The sequence below is a fragment of the Chelonoidis abingdonii genome, chromosome 17, assembly GCF_003597395.2.
Source record: "Chelonoidis abingdonii isolate Lonesome George chromosome 17, CheloAbing_2.0, whole genome shotgun sequence".
Lineage (NCBI taxonomy): Eukaryota > Metazoa > Chordata > Testudines > Testudinidae > Chelonoidis > Chelonoidis abingdonii.
The window spans coordinates 7505248-7526586 of NC_133785.1; the positions used below are offsets into that span (position 1 = coordinate 7505248).

At 57.7% G+C, this 21339-nt stretch overlaps 1 protein-coding gene across 5 annotated transcripts in view; it reads left to right on the forward strand.

The window, feature by feature from the left end:
• Window positions 1-21339, forward strand: part of SPTBN2 (spectrin beta, non-erythrocytic 2) — a 56980-nt gene that overhangs the window by 16767 nt on the left and 18874 nt on the right. For 2 of the 5 annotated variants that reach the window (XM_032798661.1, XM_032798669.1), the window contains exons 2-14: window positions 75-145; window positions 311-496; window positions 12267-12418; window positions 14386-14559; window positions 15007-15098; window positions 15288-15368; window positions 15563-15678; window positions 16268-16380; window positions 17505-17692; window positions 19186-19303; window positions 19749-19907; window positions 20161-20463; window positions 21003-21156. In XM_032798661.1, the coding sequence (XP_032654552.1) occupies window positions 340-496; window positions 12267-12418; window positions 14386-14559; window positions 15007-15098; window positions 15288-15368; window positions 15563-15678; window positions 16268-16380; window positions 17505-17692; window positions 19186-19303; window positions 19749-19907; window positions 20161-20463; window positions 21003-21156 (1807 nt within the window). In that variant the 5' untranslated portion in view covers window positions 75-145; window positions 311-339. Of the gene's footprint in view, window positions 1-74; window positions 146-310; window positions 497-632; window positions 635-4318; window positions 4763-12266; window positions 12419-14385; window positions 14560-15006; window positions 15099-15287; window positions 15369-15562; window positions 15679-16267; window positions 16381-17504; window positions 17693-19185; window positions 19304-19748; window positions 19908-20160; window positions 20464-21002; window positions 21157-21339 lie in introns of those variants that run through there. The other 3 variants (XM_032798693.1, XM_032798679.1, XM_032798688.2) reach the window with 3 other exon arrangements.

Below are 21339 nucleotides of genomic sequence, written 5' to 3' on the forward strand. Positions count from 1 at the left end.
AGACTCTCCCCTGATGTGCTGCTGGGAGTGGGTTCCCCGCCGGGAGGCTCACATTGCTGCCTCTTTGCTTTCAGGTTCTCGCGGGGAGCTTGGGCCATACTGTAGCTCAGCAGAGGATTTGGCAGCCGGAGCCCTGGCCACACAGGTGGGTACACAGCCCCTGGGGGTGGGGACTGGGATGCAAGGCCTTTCCCCTGTAGAGAGTGCTGACTCCAATCTGGCCCCAGGGTAGGGGGACTGGTTGGGTGGGGGGTGGGGAACCGGCCAGAGAGGGGTCAGAGGATACTCACGGCTCTCTGGCCCCCCACAGGTGGATGCAGAGACCCTGTGGTAGGCGCCATGAGCAGCACCCTATCCCCCACGGACTATGACAGCTTGGAGATCCAGCAGCAGTACAATGACATCAACAACCGGTGGGAGCTGGCTGACGAGGACTGGGACAATGAGAACAGCTCAGCCCGCCTCTTTGAGCGCTCCCGCATCAAGGCGCTGGCGGGTAAGGGTCACCATGTGGAGTAGTGTGGGTGCATCCCCCCTGGCTTGGGCTGAGGGTTGGGTGCAGGGGACAGCGCTGGCTCTGCAAGGGGATGTGTGATTCATGGGGCAGCTATGGTAAGGAATATGGGTGCCAGATGTGGCTCCAGCAGGGAATTTGGAGTGCAGGGACAGTTTGCTCCAGTCTCTGAGATAGGTGAAAGGTCTGAATTCCAGTGGATCCAGTGAGTTGGGTCCAAACAGGGCTTTCTCATGCCCTGCTGCCCCGGGCATGCTGAGGGGCTTTGGACATCCTTGGGGCAGCTGCAGGCCAGGCGTCCAGAGGGCAGACTCCTGTCCCTGGTGTAAAGCTTTCCCTGTGGAGCTACAGGAGATGCCAGCTGGCCTGTGTGCCCATATTCCCCCTCTCCACAAAAGGCAGGGCCAGCCCTGACTTGGACTGCCCTGGGTTGACTCTGCTGGGAGCACAGAATGGGGTTCTCAGATGTCCCCTCTATTCCACCTATCCCATTCAACCAGTCCCCAATGCTCCTGTAGAATCCGCCCCCACCAAGATCACAGCCACAAGCAGGGGCTCCCAGAGTGACCCTGCAATTGGCCACAAGAGAGCAGCACAGGCCTGCAGACCCAGCAGGCATCCTGCCTAGCCCAGCCCATCCCCGCCCTGCCCAGCCTCCTGTGCTCAGATACGTTGTAGTGGGAGGTGGAAATACAGGTGGGGAATTGGGGGCAGCACAGGACATGGGCATTGCAGGGGGGCAGACTGAGCCTCCTGAGACTCTGAACTCCAGAGCTCCAAAGCCTCTGTCTGTCCATCCATCCCATACACACCCCACTGTCTGCCCCTGCCTGCCCCCCCCCCGCCCCAAGCAGCACAAACAAACCAGTCTAACCACGTTCCAGCCCGATAGCTCCCATAGCAACGCTAACTAGCATGGCAGCCACCTGACACCAGGGAAGGGCTGGACTAGGCTCCCCTCCCTGTCCTGGAGATTCTCCCTCCCCAGCCGAGCCCCACTGTTCTTCCTGGTCCTGGAGATCCTCCTTCCCCAACCCAGCCCAGCCCCACTCTCCCTCCAGGTCCTGGGGATCCTCCTTCCCTAGGCCAGCCCAGCCCAGCCCCACTGTCCCTCCAGGTCCTGGGGATCCTCCCTCCCCAACCCAGCCCAGCCCCACTGTCCCTCCAGGTCCTGGGGATCCTCCTTCCTCAGCCCAGCCCAGCCCCGCTGTCCCTCCCCATCCTGGGGATCCTCCCTCCCCAACCCAGCCCAGCTCCACTATCCCTTCCTGTCCTGGGGATCCTCCCCCCAGCACAGCCTCGCCCAGCCCCACTGTCCCTCCCCGTCCTGGGGATCCTCCCCCCAGTGCAGCCCAGCCCCACTGTCCCTCCCCGTCCCAGGATCCTCCCCCTAATAAAGCCCAGTCCTCCTGTCCCTCACCATCCCATGAATCCTCCTCTCTGTAGCCCCAGCCCATCTGGACCTGCCATTAGGAGGCAGGGGGCATCAGTACGAAAACTGGGGCTGATAAACCTCCCCTATCCCATCCTACTTGGACACTACAGTCCCAAGGCATAGTTCCCTTCCTCCCTGCTCTGTGGGCCTTTGGGATTGAGGGATACTAGGGGGAGTCTCCTCCCAGCCCTGCCCCTGCCCAGGTGGCTCTTAGTCACACTGGCTCCTGGGCGGGAGTGGGGGGGAACAGTGGCTGGATCTGATCTTGGTGGGCAGGACAGTAAACAGCTCCCAACATGCCCTTCACAGGCCAAACAGATCAATGCTTCAGGAGCAAACAGGGATCAGGGACAGCGGGGCCTGGGCAGTTCATGGATGGACAAAGTCCAGTTGGCCTGGAGTCAGGAGAGATAATACAGCTAAAGCACATGTGAGTTGTGTGGGGTGGATGATCCCAAGGAGGCTGGGAGCCAGGGGGCACCGGGACAGAAAGGTACTGGGTATGGGGAGGGCAGGAGGAAGGTCAGTGGGATGAGAATCAGGCTGCAAAGCTGAGAGACATAGTGTAGTTTTGTGGGTAAAGCTCTGGGCTTGGAGTCTGGACTCCAGGGGTCTATCTCAGCTCCTTGAGGGGAGTAGGGGTTAGTGTATGGGGGGGAGGGCTAGGAGCCAGGACTCCTGGGTTCTCTCCTGTGCTCTGCCACTGACCTTGGGCAAGTCCTTCCCTCTTGATACGTTTCCCCTCCCCTCCTTTGTCTGTTTCAATTGTGAGCTCCTGGGACAAGGCCTGTGTCTCAGTGTGAGTCTGTGCAGTGCCCAGAGCGATCGGGTCAGTCTCGGCCAGGGTCTCCTGGAATTACCATCTCACGCACGATCTCCAAACACGCCAGTTCTGGCTCCATCCTGTACTTGGTCTTGACACCAAAATCCTGATTCTTTCCCACCAGGAGGCACTGTCTGCTGGAATAGTAGGAAAATGGCAGCTCCCAGTGCCCTGCTCCTGTAACCAGCCTTCACTGGGAAGAAGCTGTATGGCCGAGCGTGGTAGCATAGCTATTGGTATGTGTCCTCCAGTTGGGTAAAGAGACTGACCGAGACTCCGGCTCCTGGTGTGCTGCACTGACCCCGACTGAGATTGGGGTCCCCATCATGCTAGGCTCCAAACAGACACAGTCCTTGCCCCAAGGAGCTCATCATCTAAACCCATTCTACAGATGGGGGGAACTGAGGCCCAGAGAGATTCAGTGACAGAGCTAGGATTTGACCACCAGGCCTCCCAAGCAGGAGATTAGTGGCTGTGCATGGCAGGCATGTGGCAGTGCCATGAGATACCTACTTGCTTGCAAAATCCTGCCTGTGATAGAAATTTGGTTTGGCAGAGCTCTGGAGTGGGCAACAGGCCCTGCTCAGCAGAGCAGGGTCTCTGGGCTGGGCTGGAATCCCAGTGGGGGAAACACAGCTAATAGCATGTAATGACATGATACCAGCATGGAGGAGTCACATCTAAGCCCTGGCAGGGGGTCAGGAATGAGACAGGGGCTTGCAGTGGGGCACAACATGGTGAAGGGCCAGCATCCAGACTGGGGGAGATATGGGAGGATGAAACGCATAGAGATCACTCCAACAGACCTGGTCCTACCCGCTGGGGAGGGGTGGGAGCTCCAGAGCTGGGCCTGCCTGAATCCAGGCTGAACAAAGCCCAGGGCTCTGTACAATAGGGTGTAAATCCTCTGTTGTCAGGGCAATGTGCTGCATGAGCTAATGGGCTTTATCCATGGCTGTGGCTCTAGCGGGGGGCTCAGCTGCAGGGGACCAGCTCAGAGCCTGCCTTCCTCCACCAGTGCAAATACCTTCTCCTGGCCCTGAGTACACACCTCTCCCTTGCAAGGAACGTCTCCTGCTGCCCCAGTGCTCAGTGAGAGACATCCTGGCAGAGTGCAGTGCAAGTCCAAATGTATCCTCTAGGGGTCAGCACAAAGGGACCAGGAGTCAGAATCCTGTCCAAGAGGGGAGGCAAACCCCTAGTCATTGTTTGTATTGCAACCACACCTAGACACCTGCACTGAGATCAGGGCTGCATTGTGTCAGGCTCTGCTCAGATAAACCGTAGTGGCTCCCAGCCCCCCCTGCTCTAACCCGCCAGATCCCACTCCCTCCCGGAGCTGGCAGTAGAACCCAGGAGTGCTGGCTCCCAGCCTTCCCAGCTCTAAACCATCAGCCCCCACACCCCTCTCAGAGCTGGGAGTAGAACCTAGGAGTCCTGGCTCCCAGCCTTCCCAGCTCTAATCCACCGGACCCCAGAGTGGGATAGAACCCAGAAGTCCTGGCTCCAGTGTAATGCCCTATCCACTGAATTGCTGCCACCTTTCCGCTCAGCATTGCCTTGGCCTGATCCCGGCTATGGGATTTATCCACTCAGGCCTCTAACGCTGGAGCTATTGCTCCCCTGGGCAGGCTGCCTACACACTCACACACACACACACACACCTTTCACAATAGAGCGGCCCAACCTGTTTTTATGTAAATTGCCCAGGACCGCCCTCCCATCCTGTCTGGGAGGAGGGCAGAGCCTCTGCACGCTCAGCGCTGAGCTGATTCCCCCACAGCACCTGGGCCCAGCTGTGCCTGCCAGCCTCCACTCCCCTAGGGAGAGATCGGTGCCTTCCTCCCATTCCTCCCCAGGATGTTCCAGCATGAGCAAGGGCAGATTGAGGTGCCCTGTGCCCCTCCATCGCCTGTGCTCTCCCCTGCTGCCTTCATCAATGCTGCGCAGTACTCTAATGTGCTAGAGGGCAGGTTCAAGCAGTTGCAAGGTAAGATTGGGGGCGGGGAGGCAGCGACCCCTGCAGTCTGGGGTTATGGGATGTTGAGAGTTGCCACGGGGCCTGGCCAGCTCCCCTGGGGTGGGGCTGATCCAGGGAGGGTCTGCAATAGGTAAAAGTTGAGGGGGATCAGGCGCCTTGAAATCTCCCTGCTTTATCCCGCTCAAGCGGCCACATCAAGGACCCTGATCCCTAATCTCCAAGGTGCTGCTGGGAATTAGCTTCCTGCTCCACAGGGATTTGCAGGGGGGAAAGCAGCTGCATGTTTGAGATTCTTTTGCGCCTGCCCCATTCTCTGCAGTGATAGCCCCTTGCCTCCATGGGGGTCTCCAGGCCCACCTCGCTGTTGGGAGTTCTGAGCTGCACTTGCTGCTCCTGGTTTTTCCCCTTTAGATCTAGATTGAGGTGCACTGGCAGACAGTGACGGCTTGCACCCCAGTGAGGGCCACACGCTGGGGATAGGAGGATGAGGGACTGCACCCCAGATCTGACACTGAACTCCAACACTTCCCTCTTTGTCACCCCTAAACTCTATCCAGGCATCTCCTCTCAAGCTATCACCCCAAAACTCCATCCGTCTCTGTCATCACCTTAAAACTCCACTGACCCCACAATTACCTCAAACTCTGACTCCTCATCTATCACTGCAGAAGCCTCCACCTAAACTGCACCCCACCCCCTGAAACCATCAGCCCAAACTGAAAACAACCTCCTAAACTCTCATCCCCAAACGTCACTGACTGCACGAGCCTTTCCCCTCAATTTTCTCTCCCCAACCCAAAACTGGGGTCTCATATTTCAGGTGACCCCCACCCCCCCCACTCCCCTGCCCCCAGTACTTCCCTCTAAATTCCATGCAGGGAAAAGATCCAGGACACTATGTGTGCTGGGGCTGGGGAATTACTCCTTTGCACAAGGGGCCAGTTGCCATGGGCTGGGTTTGGATGCCTGTGTCTGGGAAAGTTATGCAGGAGGGCTGAGGCATAGCAGGATTTGAGATGCATAGCTGCAATCTGGGCCTAGAATATGATTTACTCCGGGGGTCTTGTGTTGTATTGGGCCTCAGGGTGTGCTAGAGACTAGGTGCCAGGGCTCCTGGGTTCTATCCCAGCTCTGAGAAGGGTGCAGGGTTGAGTGGTGAGAGCTGGGACTAGATACCTGGCTGTGCTACTATGTGACCTTGGTGCCTCAGTTCCCCTTCCTGGTTCCTCAGTTTCCCTTTTTGTAACAGGGGACCAATGGCACTGCAACCTGAGGCTATAGAGCTTGGATCATTCCTGTTTCTATAGTGCAGTGGGGCAGAGCCCTCTGGAAATTCATACTGCCCCTGTTGCCCATCTGGTTCAGAGCAGGGGTGGCTTTGGGATGCCACGCCCAAGGTTGGCTGTGTTTTACAGAAACCACCCAGATTGAGAAATGGGAGTTGAAGGGGGACCATACGTCCAGGTGCTATGTGGGGGAGCAGCTCAGCCTCATTAAGGTGATGGAGTGTGTCCTTGGGCACTGTGGCTGTGCTCCCCAATCTGCCCTGCATGGGGCCAAGGGCTATGGGCTTTGGCAGAGGCAGCAGGACCAGAAATGGGTAAATACCAGGGACACGAGAGGCTGTGTAAATACCACACTGGGATGACAATGTCCCCAAGACCGCGCTCGGCCCAGTGGGCCTGCAACAGAGCAATGCCAGCCTGCCAGGGTAAAACCTTGGAACTGTCTCTCATCCGAAAACAGCAGCAGAGGGTGGAGAATAGGCCACAGGGCCTTTCTCCTCTAAGGGGCCCAGCTCCAATCCAGCCCCACAGCAGGGGACTGGCTGGCTCGGGGGGCGGGGAACAGAATACTGGGCTTTTCCCTTCTAGTGGGTGCTGGCTCTGATCTGGCCAGGTCAATCCTGATTGCCCCCATTGCTTGCTTATTAATGGCAGGTATGGAATGAGCAGTGTTTGCCACTGGCCAAGTTCATTGTCCCAAGGAACAAGGACAGCAGCTGGCTGGGGTGGGTTCGGCTGGCTGGTCTCTGTGGGGCCTGGGCATCCAGGGTCTGCTGGGAGGGTGAGGGGGGCACATGAGCCCTGTGTTGCGGGAGTGATGACAGGCTGTGGTGGGGAGTCTGTGTCAGGGTTAGCGGTGAGAGAGCAGAGGGGATGTGGATGTTGGGCAAGGGGCAGTGGGACAAAAGCTTTGGGCTTCCTGCCCTGGCCATTCCCTAATTTAGTGCCAGGTGGGTCACCTTGCCCCCACCTGTGTGCATAGCAGAGACAGCAGCAGCAAAGCCTCTGGTGCATGGGGCTCGGAGGGTGTTCTGCACAAGAGGGGGCAGCAGCTGAAGATGGGGTGGGGATATCTTGGGGTTTGCTGGTGGGAGCTGGGTAAGAACTTCTGGATGGGGGGTTCTGGCAACACTGTGGGATGTCCCCTGGGTGAGATGTCCCTGTGGATATGTCTGGATGGGGGAGCCGGCTGAAACATCTGTGGGTGGAGACCCCCAGCGGGTACTGGCAGGGGAGCTGTCAAGGGGATCAGATGGGGAGCTTGACGGTCAGAGTGAGACAGAGCTGGGAGGGATGCAGAGGAGCAAGAGGCAGGGATGATACAGGCCCTGGAGTCTGCAATCCCTGTGGCTTTGCCTCCTCCTCATTGGGATTCAGGCTCCAGACAGACCTTAATCATCCCTGCTCCCCTCCTCAGGGTCCTGCCAGCCCAGATAGGCTGCTGGGGAGGGTACATTGCCCTGTGCAGGCAGCTTCTGGGAGCCCGTGAACTTCTTCTGCTGGTGGTCACTGCACATGGCCCTGCCTGCAGCCAGGAGATCCCACAGGCTGAGGCTGCAGTCAACACTGTCGAGGCTCAGAGCAGAGGAATGAATGGAGGGAAAGGACTGGTTTCAGGTGCAAATGTGGGACTAGAACCCAGGAGTCCTAGCACCCAGCCCCACTCCTCTAACCAGTCTCGGGTGCTCCCCTCCCAGCCTGGCTGTGGATGGGGTGACTCAGTCTGGTGCTCTCCCCCAGAGTGGTTTTCAGAGCCTCCCTCCCCCAGCATCTGGACTGAGACACCTGTTGTTTGAGTAGGTACAGCCAAGATCGCACATGCAAATAGGCTGAGTGTTGTGATCTGCAGCTGGGTGGGGGTGGGAGGATTCCCTAAACTCCTGGGCTCTCTCCCCAGCTCCGGGAGGGGAGAAGGGGGCTCATGGTTATAGTCAAGGGTAGCCAAAACTCTTGGGGTGTATTGCTGACTCTGGGAGGGGAGATGGATCTAGTGGTTATAGATGGGGGGAGGGTTTGTCAGGACTCCTGGATTCTGTTTCTGGCTCTGCCATGGGGGCAAGTCCCTCCCCGATCCATGGCTTGGTTTCCCCTTTGTAATGAAGTGGTTGCTGTGAACCTGCCTGCAGGTAGCATCTCTAAGGTGCATTCTGCCCTGAGATCTGGTCTCAGACTGTCCTGAAAGGAAAGTCTCCATTCCTCACTCTCCTCCAATTACTGACGCTGCCCTTCCCCCAGCCTAGTTTACCTCACAGTCAGCCCTGACCCTTCCCAAGGATGTGCTCTCAGACAGGATCCCCCACTTCTCTTCTTAAGGAGTCCCACCAGGCTCCACCCGCACTCTGTTTGCAGGGCAGAGGTTTCCTTGTTGCCAGGACCCGCCCCCCAGTATGAACCAGCCCCAGACCAGAAGCCAGCGGGGTAGGGTGGGGCACAGCCCAGAGCAGGAGTTCACAGCACTTTGCAGACAAACCCCATAGCAGGAGAAACAGGCACAGAGTGGGGAAGGGGCTCCCCTGAGGCCACCCAGCCAGTCATGGGCAGGGCCAGGAATAGAACCCAGGAGTCCAGACTCCTTCCCTGCACACTCTAACCCACTAGACCCCACTGCTCTCCCAGAGCTGGGGATAGAACCCAGGAGCCCTGGTTCCCGGCTTCCCCCCTCCCCCTTTGCTCTAACTACTAGACCCCATTCCGCTTGCAGAGCCAGGGATACAACCCCAACAATGCAAAGGGATTCCCTGCAGCCAGCTTCTCTCACGCCCCCTTAATCTTCACTCCCAATCTCCAGCCAGCTCCCAGAACTGCCCTAACAAACACATCCACATGAGGCTAGAGCTCCGTGAGGGGAAAGAGCCCTTTAACATGGTAGCGTTCAAGGCAACAAACAGAATCATGGCTGGGGATATGCTGCCTCCTGGACATAGACCTCCCATCCCCAAGTGTAAATTGGAGCAGCCCCAGGGCTTCTCTGCCTCCCAGCAGCATCCTTGGGTCCTCATGCAGTTCCAGATATGATGGCCCCATGGTTTACACTGGGGCCTGTGCGGTGAAGGGGTGGCAGAAGGCAGCTAAGACTTGCCCTGTGCTGTGCTTGCCCTAAGAAAAGATCCCTCCCACTCCACATCCCCCCATTTTCCCTTTTCTGGAGTTTTTCACTGGGAAAACACTGAAAATTAAATGCAAAAAACTCCATGTGACTCTAGGAGGGAGTTCCCAGTGGATTCCCCCTGCTGTCCCCCAAGGCTGGCCAAGTCCAGGGGAAAGTGGGGATGCCCCCCCGCCCCAGGTGGTTGCTGAGCACCTATGTTGGCTACCAACCGTCAGTGCTGTCCTGGGAATGGGAGTGTTCGGCTCCTGGCTTTGAACATGCAGCTTCAAACAGGAGACGCTGGCACCTGCTTCTGGCTTGGGTGTGGAGTGGGTGGGCTCTGACATCTGCCAGAACCTGGGGTGATAAACGGGCGTCCCACAGGCGGGCTCTGCCCAAGTGCCCAGCAAATGGCACAGGATTAATCACTAAGGGGATTCTCAGAGGCAACAGAGAGAGAGATGGGCTTGTGCAGCCGGGGATGGGGCTGAGGGTCAGGATTGAGGGTCATTGGCAGAACCAGAGGGCTGTGGGTTGGGAGTGAAGGACACAGACAGGGCAGGGAGAGAGGTAGGAACTGGTAAGGGTGGGGGTTGGGGGGCAGAGATCAGGGTGGGGTGGGGGCTGGGATGAGGACCTGCAGTAGGTCTGGCCTGTTACCCAAAGGCCCTCACAGGAGCAGCTGCTGACAAGTCGGGGCTGGAACCTGCATCCAAACAAATGAGACTGATGGGCCGCCTGAGGGGGGTTTGAGGGTTGCCCAGATGAGGGCAACAACACGCGCATGTGCACGCACACTCCCCCTTGTCCCTAGAACTGACCCACCAGGACGCACTGCCTCTTGCCCTTGCACAAACACACTCTCCTCTCACCTCAGCACATGACAACCCCCGCCCCTGTGGCCAGTGCAGTCAGTCAGGGCAGGAGGGAGCTGGGTTTGGCTGGGCTGCCCAAGGCTGAGTCCGTGTTTGCTCAGAGCAGCAGCCCTGACAAGGAGTCATCAGACCAAATGGTGGGGGCAGGGGGGAATGTGCCATTCAGGGACAGACAGAGACACACCCCTCCAGAGAGGCTGGGATGCACCAAACCCATCAGTAAATACAGCCAGAATCAAACAAGGCTTTCTGACTGGCTCTGGGAGGAGAGTGGTGTCTAGTAGTTAGAGTAAGGGGGCTTAGAGTCAGGACTCCTGGGTTCTATCCCCAGCTCAGTCACAGACTCCCTGTTTGACCTGCCCAGCTCAGTGCCTCAGTTTCTCTGTCTGTGGCTGACCATGCTGCTCCCCAGCCTCTGGTGTTGAATAGCTCAGTTAACATTTGGGGAAGCTTCTAAAGATTGCCATTCGCTGGGCTGTCTGAGGGGAGCGGGCTGCCCTGGCCCTGCTCTGTCTGTAGCGGGGAAGCCCCTTCTGGAGCAGGCAAGTCCCTCCCTGTCCTGGTGCCTTGGTGCTCTGTGGGGCTGGGGGCTTCTAGCCTCCATTTCTCCCCCACCCCCCGACACTGGTCAATTGGCACCCACTGCCCACTGAGCCAGGCTGTGCAGAGCCGCCCACAAGTATGGCCTGGCCTCTCCCTGAACTGCACAGTCACTCTGGAGCCCAGCTGGGAGTGAGAGTCCCTGCAGTCACTCTGCCTGCACTCCCAGCTAGGGCAGCTCCTCCTAGATTTCCTGGGCTGCAGCCCTCTCTGGCCTGGACCAACTGAAACACCCAGTATCACATGCAAACAGTACCCCCTTCATCCCTTTCCCAAATCTCTGGTAGATACAAGCAGGACAAGGCCCAGCCTCACGGCACCTGCCTTTCCCATTGTTGTTTCATGTATGACAGGGCTCAGCCGAGACTGGGGTCCCCACTGGGCTGGGTGCTGCACAGACCTCCCCAACTGCGAGCGGGGCCCTCTTGGGCTGGGCGCTGCCCAGACACAGTCTCTGTCTCAAATTGCTTACAGTCTAACAGTCAAAGGGCAGGAGGGAAAACAGAGGCACTAAGGGGGAATCTTGGGGTGATTGGGAGCTGGTGTCCCTTAGAGGGGAAAGTTGCCCTGTCCTGTCTCCCTCAGCTGATTCAAGGTAAAGGTAAATCCGGTTGTGCCTGGTGTGGGATGCCTGCAGGGAGCTCCGGTTCCCTCGCCATCTCCCAGGCTTACATCAGAGCTGGAAGAACAGATAGTATTGTGCCATCCCCGGGCTCCTGCCAGGACGACCCACCCAGCCAGGGCTGTGGATAAACAGGAGCCTTGGGAATAAGCATGTGCTTAGGGAGCGGAGTTACTCATAGGGCGGGGGAACTCCCAAGGTCTGTCAGCTGAGGAGGGGCTCAAGGCGCTTCTCCCAGACACCTCCCATGGCACCTGGGGCTGGGAAGCTGTCAGCTACACCCTGCAGGGAGCAGACTGGGGCTCAGCAGGAGGCGCTCTCCCCTGGCACACAGTTCTGACTCCATGCCCCTGTGCCTCCTGCCCATTAGAATCAGACCTCCTCCTCCCCCACTGGTATCTCCCTCCCCAGCCCCAATATTATTACAGCGGAGGAAGAAGGCATATATTGGGGTGGTGCTTGTTATTGTAGGGTCTTCTGTGAGCATGTTGCTGGGCAAAATGGTTTGTTGTATTGTGTCTAGGGAGAACTGGGGCTGTACAAACCTGTTTGTTATTGTAGGGTCTCTTGGGGGTGCTGGGGCTGCACAGGCTGTTTTATTTATTGTAGGGTCTCTTTGGGGCATGGGGGCTGGGCAGATCAGTTTGTTATTATAGTGTTTTTGGAGAAATGGGGATGTTCAGGCTGGTTTGTTATTGTAGGGTCTCTTGGGACACTAGAGCTGAGGAGAGTGGATTGTTATATAGGGTCTCCCAGGAACTTGGGACTGCAGGTGCTGTTTTATTACTATAGGGTAGAGCTGACTGGTGTGAGCTGGGTGGGAAAGGAGGCAGTAGGGCATGAGATCCAGTAATGAGTGGAAGCACTGAGTGTTAGAGGGCTGGGCTGAGATTAGATCCAGAATTGTAGGCATTGGTTGGGTTGATCCTGGTTTCGGGAGCCCCCCACTCCGGTAGTGACGTGTTCTGTGGAGAGCAGGATTGGGGATAGACGCCAGGGCTCCTGTTTCTGAGGTGCCCACCAGTGGCTCCTTCTCTTGCAGATGAGCGTGAGGCCGTGCAGAAGAAAACCTTCACCAAATGGGTGAACTCTCACCTGGCACGTGTGACCTGCCGCATCGCAGACCTGTACAATGACCTGCGCGATGGACGCATGCTTATCCGCCTACTGGAGGTGCTGTCGGGTGAGCAGCTGGTGAGTGTGGGGCTGGGGGACAGGGCACCCTGGGAGTAGTGCCATGGGATATTTGGGCTCCGTCATCTCTGCTGGAGGCTTCTTATACCAGTGAGGTTAGGGCCCAATTTGGATCTTAATTACCTCAGGGAGAATCTGGAGTCACATCACTAGGTACCCCTCTCCCTCCACAGCAAGGACTGAACCCAGGAGTCCTGACCCCCAGACTGCCTGCTCTGACCCACTACCCTCATCTGTAAGAAAACTGGCTATCAGAAGGGCACCTCAGAAACGGGCAGCCATGGTGCCTATCCCCAGTCCTGCTCCCTCACAGAACATGCCACTACAAGGGGGGCTCCCCTAGTCAGGATTGACCCAACTGACGCCTACAATTCTGAAGCCAGGAGTCCTGACTCCCAGCGTCCTCCGTCCCCACTCTAGCCCACTGGACCCCACTTTTCTCCCAGAGCTGGCGTAGAACTCAGGAGTTTTGACTCCCAGCCCCCCTCTGCTGTAACCACTAAGCCCTGCTCCCTCTTTAGTTGTCCCACCTATGCGCAGACGTGATCCCAATAGCACCCGCAGCTCCCTGTGCCTGGCTCACTAGCCCATGCTGTGTCTCCTGTCAGGCTCGACTTCTCCTGGTTCTGTGACTCATGCCCTGGCTGCCCTCTGAGCTCAGCACCTGCTCCCAGCATGCAGTGTAGCTCCTTGCCTACATGCCAGGTGCTGGGCTGGGTGGGGCAGTCTGGCTGCATGCCCAGCCCTGCTTTGGTGGTTTTTCTGGTTCTCGGGCAGGTCAGGTGCTGGAGCCACCTGGCTGTGTCTGTCTGAGCTGCCCCTGGCCCGCCATGCTGTCTTCAAAGGGCCAATCACTCCCTGCCCTCACTGCCACGGCTCTGCCCTCACTGCCACAGGTGCTGCAGTCCCAGTCTGCTCCGCTTTGGAGCCCTGGCTTCCTGGCACCAGGGAGATGGCTCCTGCAGCACCCAGCCCCAGGGGAGGGTGAGGGCAGCCAGAATCACGGGGAGGGCAGGCATGGAAATTCCATGCTGAAGGGTGGACTCCAGTATGTCCCAGGGTGTAGGGCACTGGGCTGGGAGCCAGGACTCATGGTTTCTTTTGACAGCTCTGGGAGGGGAATGGGGTGTAGTGTCTAGAACAGTGGGCTGAGAGCCAGGATTCCTAGCTCTGGGAAGGGGAGTGTCTAGGGACTCCAACCAAGATCACCACCCCATTGTGCTGGACACTGCCCAGACACAGAGTAAGACATGGTCTGGGCCCTGAAGAACTCAATCTGAATAGAGGTAGGAAGAAAAACAGAGGCACCGAGAGGGGAAGAGACTTGCCCAACATCAGAGGCAGAGCGGGAAATAGAACCCAGGAATCCTGGCTCCCAGTGCGGCGTGTTAAGTGGTAGTCAGTGTCCCATGCTGTGCTCAGTTATCCCAGTGTCAGGCTCCTGCGCCGACCCCTGCGATAACTTCAGCTTCTCCCCTGGGTTGGGGACCAAGAGCAGACTGTTCCCAGGACTGGGGTGAGCTGCTTCATCAGTCTCAGAGCTGTAAGGGCCTTGGGCCAAAACTCCAGCATGCTCCGGTCAGTGTGGGTGACCCTTTAAACCGGCTTCCCAGCTAGAGCTGGCTGGTGCATCCAGCCCAGCACCTGGATTGCTGCCTGCTGCAAGCAGCGTGGGTGCTGAACCAACAGTGAGGAGTGCAGGTCAGGGAAGGGGGTCCTGGTAGAGGGGGAGTCAGGCAGTGTGGGGCAAGCAAGCCGGTAGGGGATTGAGGTGGGATCCTGGGAGCAGGGAAGCAGGCAGCATGGGGAGTGCAGGCTGGAGGGTGGTTGGGACGGGATCCCAGTAGTGGAGGAGGATGGTATGTGGAGCGCAGTTGGGGGGCGGGGGGGAGATACTGAGGAAGGGTGCTGGCAGCAGGGGAGGTGGGCGGCATGGGGATCCCCTTCCTTATGCTCTCACCTTCCAGCCCAAGCCCACCAAAGGGCGAATGCGGATCCACTGCCTTGAGAATGTAGACAAGGCCCTGCAGTTCCTCAAGGAGCAGAAGGTGCATCTGGAAAACATGGGCTCCCATGACATCGTCGATGGCAACCACCGCCTCACACTGGGCCTTATCTGGACCATCATCCTCCGCTTCCAGGTACCTGGAGGAGCTCAGTCTCCGCCCTGGCTGGCACCCCTCTGTGGGGCTCCCTGCCACCCCTTTCCCAACTCTGGACCTGAATCTTTCTATCCCTCTGCAGTCTCAGAGTCCCCCACCCTCTCCCCCTCATGGAGAGCCAACTCTGGTGAGAATTGGTGACAATGGAACAATTGTCTCTGCTGGCGTGGTGGAGTGGTCATACCCCTAATGGCTGCAGACCACTGCCATATGGCTGCCTGTGTTATGCCAGTACTCGAGTGGCTGCTTGGGGGACACTTGGATCCCTGGTTCAAATTGCCCAGGGGGAAGAGCCCCACCCCAACTCACTCCAATCGTATGATGTTAGAAAGAATGAGCCAGGGAGCATAGAACCTCCTCTCCATGGCCTGGGAGGCCTGGTGCTGATGGGACTAACCTGGTGCTGCTTATGTATCTACCCTCCAGATCCAGGATATCAGTGTGGAGACTGAGGATAACAAGGAGAAGAAGTCAGCCAAGGATGCCTTGCTGCTCTGGTGCCAGATGAAGACGGCAGGGTAAGGGGTAAAGAGTAGCTATCCGGAAATAGAGTATTAGATCTTTCCTCTCTAGGAGGCGTTAGTTTTGATGCAGCCCCATGGTGAGGGGACTGACTGGCTTGGGGGGGTCAGGAATGGGACATGGGGCCTTTCCTCTGCAGGGGGCTCCAGCTCCACCCCCCTCACCACTGTGTCTGTATGTTACAGGTACCAGAACGTCAACGTTCACAATTTCACCACCAGCTGGAGGGATGGCCTGGCCTTCAATGCGATCGTCCACAAGCACAGGTCAGTATGGGCCACATCTGGGTGCACAGGGGATACCAGGATCTCAGGGACCCATGGCATGCTGCCACTGTCCTCTAGCATTGGCCTAGGGTGGCGCATTAGGATGGGCTTAATGGGGGTCAGCGAGACATGGGGGAGTGTGGGTGGAGCCCCCAGGCTGGCAATCACAGTGTGCTCTTTGGCGCCCCCTGCAGGCCGGACCTTATAGATATTGACACGCTGAAGAAATGCAACGCCCACTACAACCTGCAGAACGCGTTTAACGTAGCGGAGAAGGAGCTGGGGCTGACCAAGCTTTTGGACCCTGAAGGTGGGTGTCAAGCTGTGCAGGCCTAGAGGAGTGAGGGCTGGGGTGAGCCAGGGTCTCAGTCCAACTGATCCATTCTTGGTATGGGGGGAAATGTCCTTTTCATATGCGTTCATCCAGGTTGGAGGTCGGGGCTCGTTGCTTGAACCCCATCCCTAAATATATGGAGGAAGGCGTTTGTGACTGGGTAATGCTGCTGTGGAAACACTGTTAGAAGAGGAACAGGCAGGCATGGCAGCCACCCACTGAATAGGAAATCCAGGCTCCTCTCCCATCCTGCCCCCGTGCTGCTGAAAGCAGAGGGATCTTTTCCCATGGTACAGTGCATTTTGGGAAAATCCAGACCACTCTCCCATCCTGCACTCATATACACGAAGGGGGAGGTTCATGGCTGGATGTAGGGGCTCCATGACATCACTGGGTTAACCCCACCCACTGAACAGAAATTGCCATAATTCCCATTTACCCCCACACCAGGGCATATGGGTGTTAGTTGCCAGGAAGTGCCTGGTGCTGATATGCCCTCCCTCCCAGTGAGGAGGCAACGGGAGATGGGGCTTTCTCCCTGACACGCATGGCTCTCGCCCCCTAGATGTCAATGTGGACCAGCCAGATGAGAAGTCTATCATCACATATGTGGCCACCTACTACCATTACTTCTCCAAAATGAAAGCATTGGCTGTGGAGGGAAAGCGCATTGGAAAGGTACCAAGGGCAAAAACAGGGTGCAGTGGGTGCTGTCACTGCATGGGGTGTGCTAGGTGGGTGGATTGGGAGGGTGGGTGGATTGGGTTGGATGGATTAGAATCAGCAGTTCTCAAACTTTTGTACTCAAACTATTTTTATATGTAATTGTATTATAAATGCTGAAGGTGAAACAGTTTGGGGTGGAGGCTGGCAACTTGTGACCCCCGCATAATAACCTTGCGACCCCTGAGGGGTCATGACCCCCAGTTTGAGAACCCTTGGATTAAATGAATGGTTTGGGAGGATGAGTTGATGGGATAAATGGATGGATGGAGTGGGAGGAAGCGTTGATGGGGTGGATGGATGGAGTGGGAGAAAGGGTTGATGGGGTGAATGGATGGATGGAGTGGGAGAAAGGGTTGATGGGGTGGATGGATGGAGTGGGAGAAAGGGTTGATGGGGTGAATGGATGGATGGAGTGGGAGAAAGGGTTGATGGGGTGGATGGATGGAATGGGAGAAAGTGTTGATGGGAAGGATGGATGGATGGACGGAGGGAGGGAGTGGGTGAAAGGGTTGATGGGGTGGATGGATGGAGTGGGAGAAAGGGTTGAAGGGGAGAATGGATGGAGTGGGAGAAAGGATTGATGGGGTGGATGGATGGATGGAGTGGCAAAAAGCATTGATAGGATGGATGGATGGATGGATAGATGGAGTGGGAAAAAGGGTTGATGGGGTGGATGGATGGATGGAGGGGAAGAAAGGGTTGATGGGGTGGATGGATGGATGGAGTGGGAGAAAGGGTTGATGGAGTGGATGGATAGATGGAGTTGTAGATAGGGTTGATGGGATGGATGGATGGAGTGGGAGAAAGGGTTGATGGGGTGGATGGATGGATTGGGAGAAAGGCTTGATGGGGTGGATGGATGGATGGATTGGGAGAAAGGGTTGTGCTACTGGATATTAAATTCTAAGTCCCTGGTGAGCATTGGCTCTTATGGAGCCCAATGATGGGCTACTGGGGCCTCTTGCGTTCTTGAGGCTCCCATCCATCTTGAAGGGGACTGTCAGCCAGCAGGCTTGACCCATGCTGGCCTGGTGGTAAGTGACTCCTGCCCTCCTTTCCCCTCCCCTCCCGGCCAGGTGCTGGACTACGCCATTGAGGCTGACAAGCTGATCGAGAAGTACGAGACACTGGCTTCTGACCTGCTGCAGTGGATCGAGCAGACCATCCTGACACTCAATGACCGCAAGCTGGCCAACTCCCTGAGCGGGGTGCAGAACCAGCTGCAGGCTTTCAACACCTACCGCACTGTTGAGAAGCCCCCAAAGTGAGTCCCTTACCCACCTCTGAGTCAGCCCTGGGCCACCACTTGGCAGTCCTGGCGCAGCTAACGGCACAGGGAACTCCCAGGACTGCTTTAAGCACCTGGCCTGGTGCACTCTGAGAGATCTGTGCCACTCTGCTATCCTGCCCCACCTCTGGCGTGAGCAGAGGATTGTGGGTGTTTTTCCCAGGGCACAGTGCACTCTGGGATGCCTTGCTACAGACAGACTGGCTAAGCTGGTTTCTCAGCTGCCACCTACACAGCATGGGAAGAGTGCTCACATCATGTCCAGCTACCCACACCGGCAGCACCGCCCTCACAGGTGCTCATCACGCTGTATGTGACCAGGGAGCCTACCCCATTCCAGCTTGTGGGAGAGGGACCTTGAATGGGCTGATCACCTCTCAATCTTGGTGTGTTCCAGTACCCTGGCACTGCCCACTGGCTGGCTCATGGGGGTGGGGAATGGCACCTGGGGCCTTGCGCCTCTAGGGGGCATTGGCTCCACTCCAACTCCAGGGTGGAGGGACTGACTCAGGTTCCCTCCCATTCCGCATGGGGACTAAAATCTGTCTGGGGAGTTAGAGCAGAAGAATGGGGCTAGGCGTGGTAGCAGTGTGTGGAGTTGTCCATCAGAGTACATAAAAGGTTGAAACGAGGAGGGAGGTAACCTCTGAGGATAGGACAAGAAGCAGTGGGCTTAAATTGCAGCAAGGGCGGCTTAGGTTGGACATTAGGAAAAAACTCTTCCTGTTGGGGCAGTTCAGCATTGAAACAAATTGCCTAGGAAGATTGTGGAATCTCCATCATTGGAGGCCTTTAAGAGCAGGTTAGACGAACACCTGTCATGGATGGTCTAGTTCAGTGGTCCCTAATGCGGTGCCCGCGGGTGCCATGGCGCCCGCTGGGGCATCTATGTGTGCCCGCATACTGCCCAGCGTACGAGCATCTGCCAAAATGCCGCCGAGAAGCAGCGTTATCAAGAGATGTCGCCGCCGAAATGCCACTGATTTTCGGCGGTGACGCCTCTGGATGACGCTGCTTGTCGGCGGCATTTTGGCGGTGATGCCCATTGACGTTGCCGCTTCTTGGCAGGATTTTGGCGGATGCTCGTCTGCCGGCCATGGTCCTTGGTGGCTCGTCATCCGATGCCCACCAGACGAAAAAGGTTTGGGACCACTGATCTAGTCATTGCTTAGTCCTGCTTGGAGTGCAGGGGACTGGACTGGATGACCTAGTGAGGTCCCTGATTGGGGAGGCTCTGGCATGACATGAGCACCCCCTGGTGGCAGACTGAAGAGAGCCACAGGGAGGGAAGTGATGTGGATGTGTGTTCTGGGTTCATGTCCTGATGCTCCTGCCTCCTTTGCTCTGACAGCTCCTGCTCCCCTGCCCAGGTTCTGTGACCAGCCCGCCTGGCCCAGCTCCCAGGCTCTGAGACACTCCCCCTCCCGCTGGTGCTCTATCTGATTCTTTACCATATCCCCACCCCTCAGGTTCACAGAGAAGGGGAACCTGGAGGTGCTGCTCTTCACCATCCAGAGCAAGATGCGTGCCAACAACCAGAAGGTGTATATACCACGCGAGGGCAAGCTGATCTCCGACATCAACAAGGTGAGGCAGCAGGGGGCAGGGTAGGGGTTGAGTAGGGGGTGCTTTCCCCTGACAGTCAGTGCTGGTCCCCCTCCTCCAACTCAGTGCTGGAGGGCTTTGCTTCTGGAGGTGTCATCTTTTGGATGTGATAGGAAACATCTCACCACCAGGCGAGGATCCCTGTACAAACAGCCCCCATGTTCCATCACAGAGGCAGCTGTGTCTTAGCGCCAGCTGAGGGATCCCTGTACAAACAGCCCCCGTGTCCCACCCCTGAGGCAGCTAGATCTCAGTGCCGGGCAAGGGATCCCTTTATAAACTACTATCCTGTCCCCCTCCCCTCGAGGTGGCTGCCTCTTAGTGTCAGAAGAGGGATCCCTGGGAGATGGTCATTGGTGCTGTCATTATTATTGGCCTGTGTTAGACGTCAACTCCCTGATGTAATTAACCCCCTTGCCCCCTGCAGGCCTGGGAACGGCTGGAGAAGGCGGAGCATGAGCGGGAGCTGGCACTGCGCAATGAGCTGATCCGCCAGGAAAAGCTGGAGCAGCTGGCAGCTCGATTTGACCGCAAGGCAGCCATGCGAGAGACGTGGCTGAGCGAGAACCAGCGCCTGGTGTCCCAGGTGAGTCCCAACCCCCAAGCCATGTGATTAGAACCCAGGACTCCTGACTCCCAGCCCCAACCCAATACACTACACCCCACTACCCTCCAGAGCTGGGGATAGAACCAGGAGTCCTGGCTCCCAGCCCAGTACTCTCTCCAGTAGATCACGCTACGTCTCGAGGCGGCTGGCTCCGTGGCCTGTGGGTGGGAGGAGCTGTGCAGTGACCCCTCGGCCAGCCCTGCCCCAGTATGATGCCTGCCCTCGCCCGCAGGATAACTTTGGTGTTGACATCTCGGCGGTGGAGGCAGCAGTGCGGAAGCATGAGGCCATTGAGACAGACATCGTGGCCTACAGTGAGCGTGTGCAGGCTGTGAATGCTGTGGCCACCGAGCTGGAGGCGGAGCGCTACCACGACATCAAGCGCGTGCTGGCCCGCAAGAACAATGTGGTGCGGCTGTGGGACTACCTGCGGGAGCTGGTGGCCTCACGCCGTGAGCGCCTGCTCCTCAACCTGGACCTGCAGAAGATGTTCCAGGACCTGGCTTACCTCATGGACTGGATGGAGGAGATGAAGGTATGGGAGGGCAGCCTGCCCAGGCTGGGCCGACACCATCTGGCACCACCAGGGGGCCCAGCTGTCTGGGGTAGGTGTCCCAGGTGTTGCTCTCTGCCAACCCCACCCCCAGGAGCTCCAGCAGGGGGAGGCGGAATGGCCAGCTGACCTTCCTCTTGGAAAGGATAAGGGGGTAAAGCTGGGAGAGCTACCAGCTCAGAGTCCGCAGAGGGGCTGGGGTGCATGGGGGTCAGTGGGGAAGATGGCTTTGAATGCCTGCAGTGGAGGGGAGGGAGCAGGGGACAGGGGTGCCGTAGAGCAGGGGGGAGTTCAGATTCCCTGGGTACTGTATCCTGTGCTGCAGGGAGCTGGGACCGTGGCCATATGCCCCAGTGCAGCCTGCTGCTGTGTCTGTCCCCTTGGTTGGGGTGAAGTGTGGGGGGTGCCTGGCTCCATCTGTAGGCGTACCCCTCCCCTGGCAGGGCCAAGGTATGGGCAGGTCTGGTGGGTGGGATTAGGGGGGCTCCCCATGCAGTCAACAGCCACCCATCCCTCTGCAGGGCCGCCTGCAGTCCCAGGACTTTGGGAAGCACCTGCACGGTGTAGAAGACCTGCTGCAGATCCATGCGCTGGTGGAGGCCGACATCGCCGTGCAGGCCGAGCGCATCAAGGCTGTTGGCACTGCTGCACAGAGGTTCACCATCCCTGGAGAAGGTAACTGCTCCACTTACACCACAGCTGGCCCTCACCCTCCATGTTCAGCTTCGCTGCATCCCAGGCCCCTACCTCATCCCCGCCCTTCCAAGTCCCAGCCCATGCTATGCTTGTTCCTTCATGTGCCAGTCCCTGCCAGGCTCCAGCCCCCACATCCCAGCCCTCAAGAGAACAGCTCAGAAC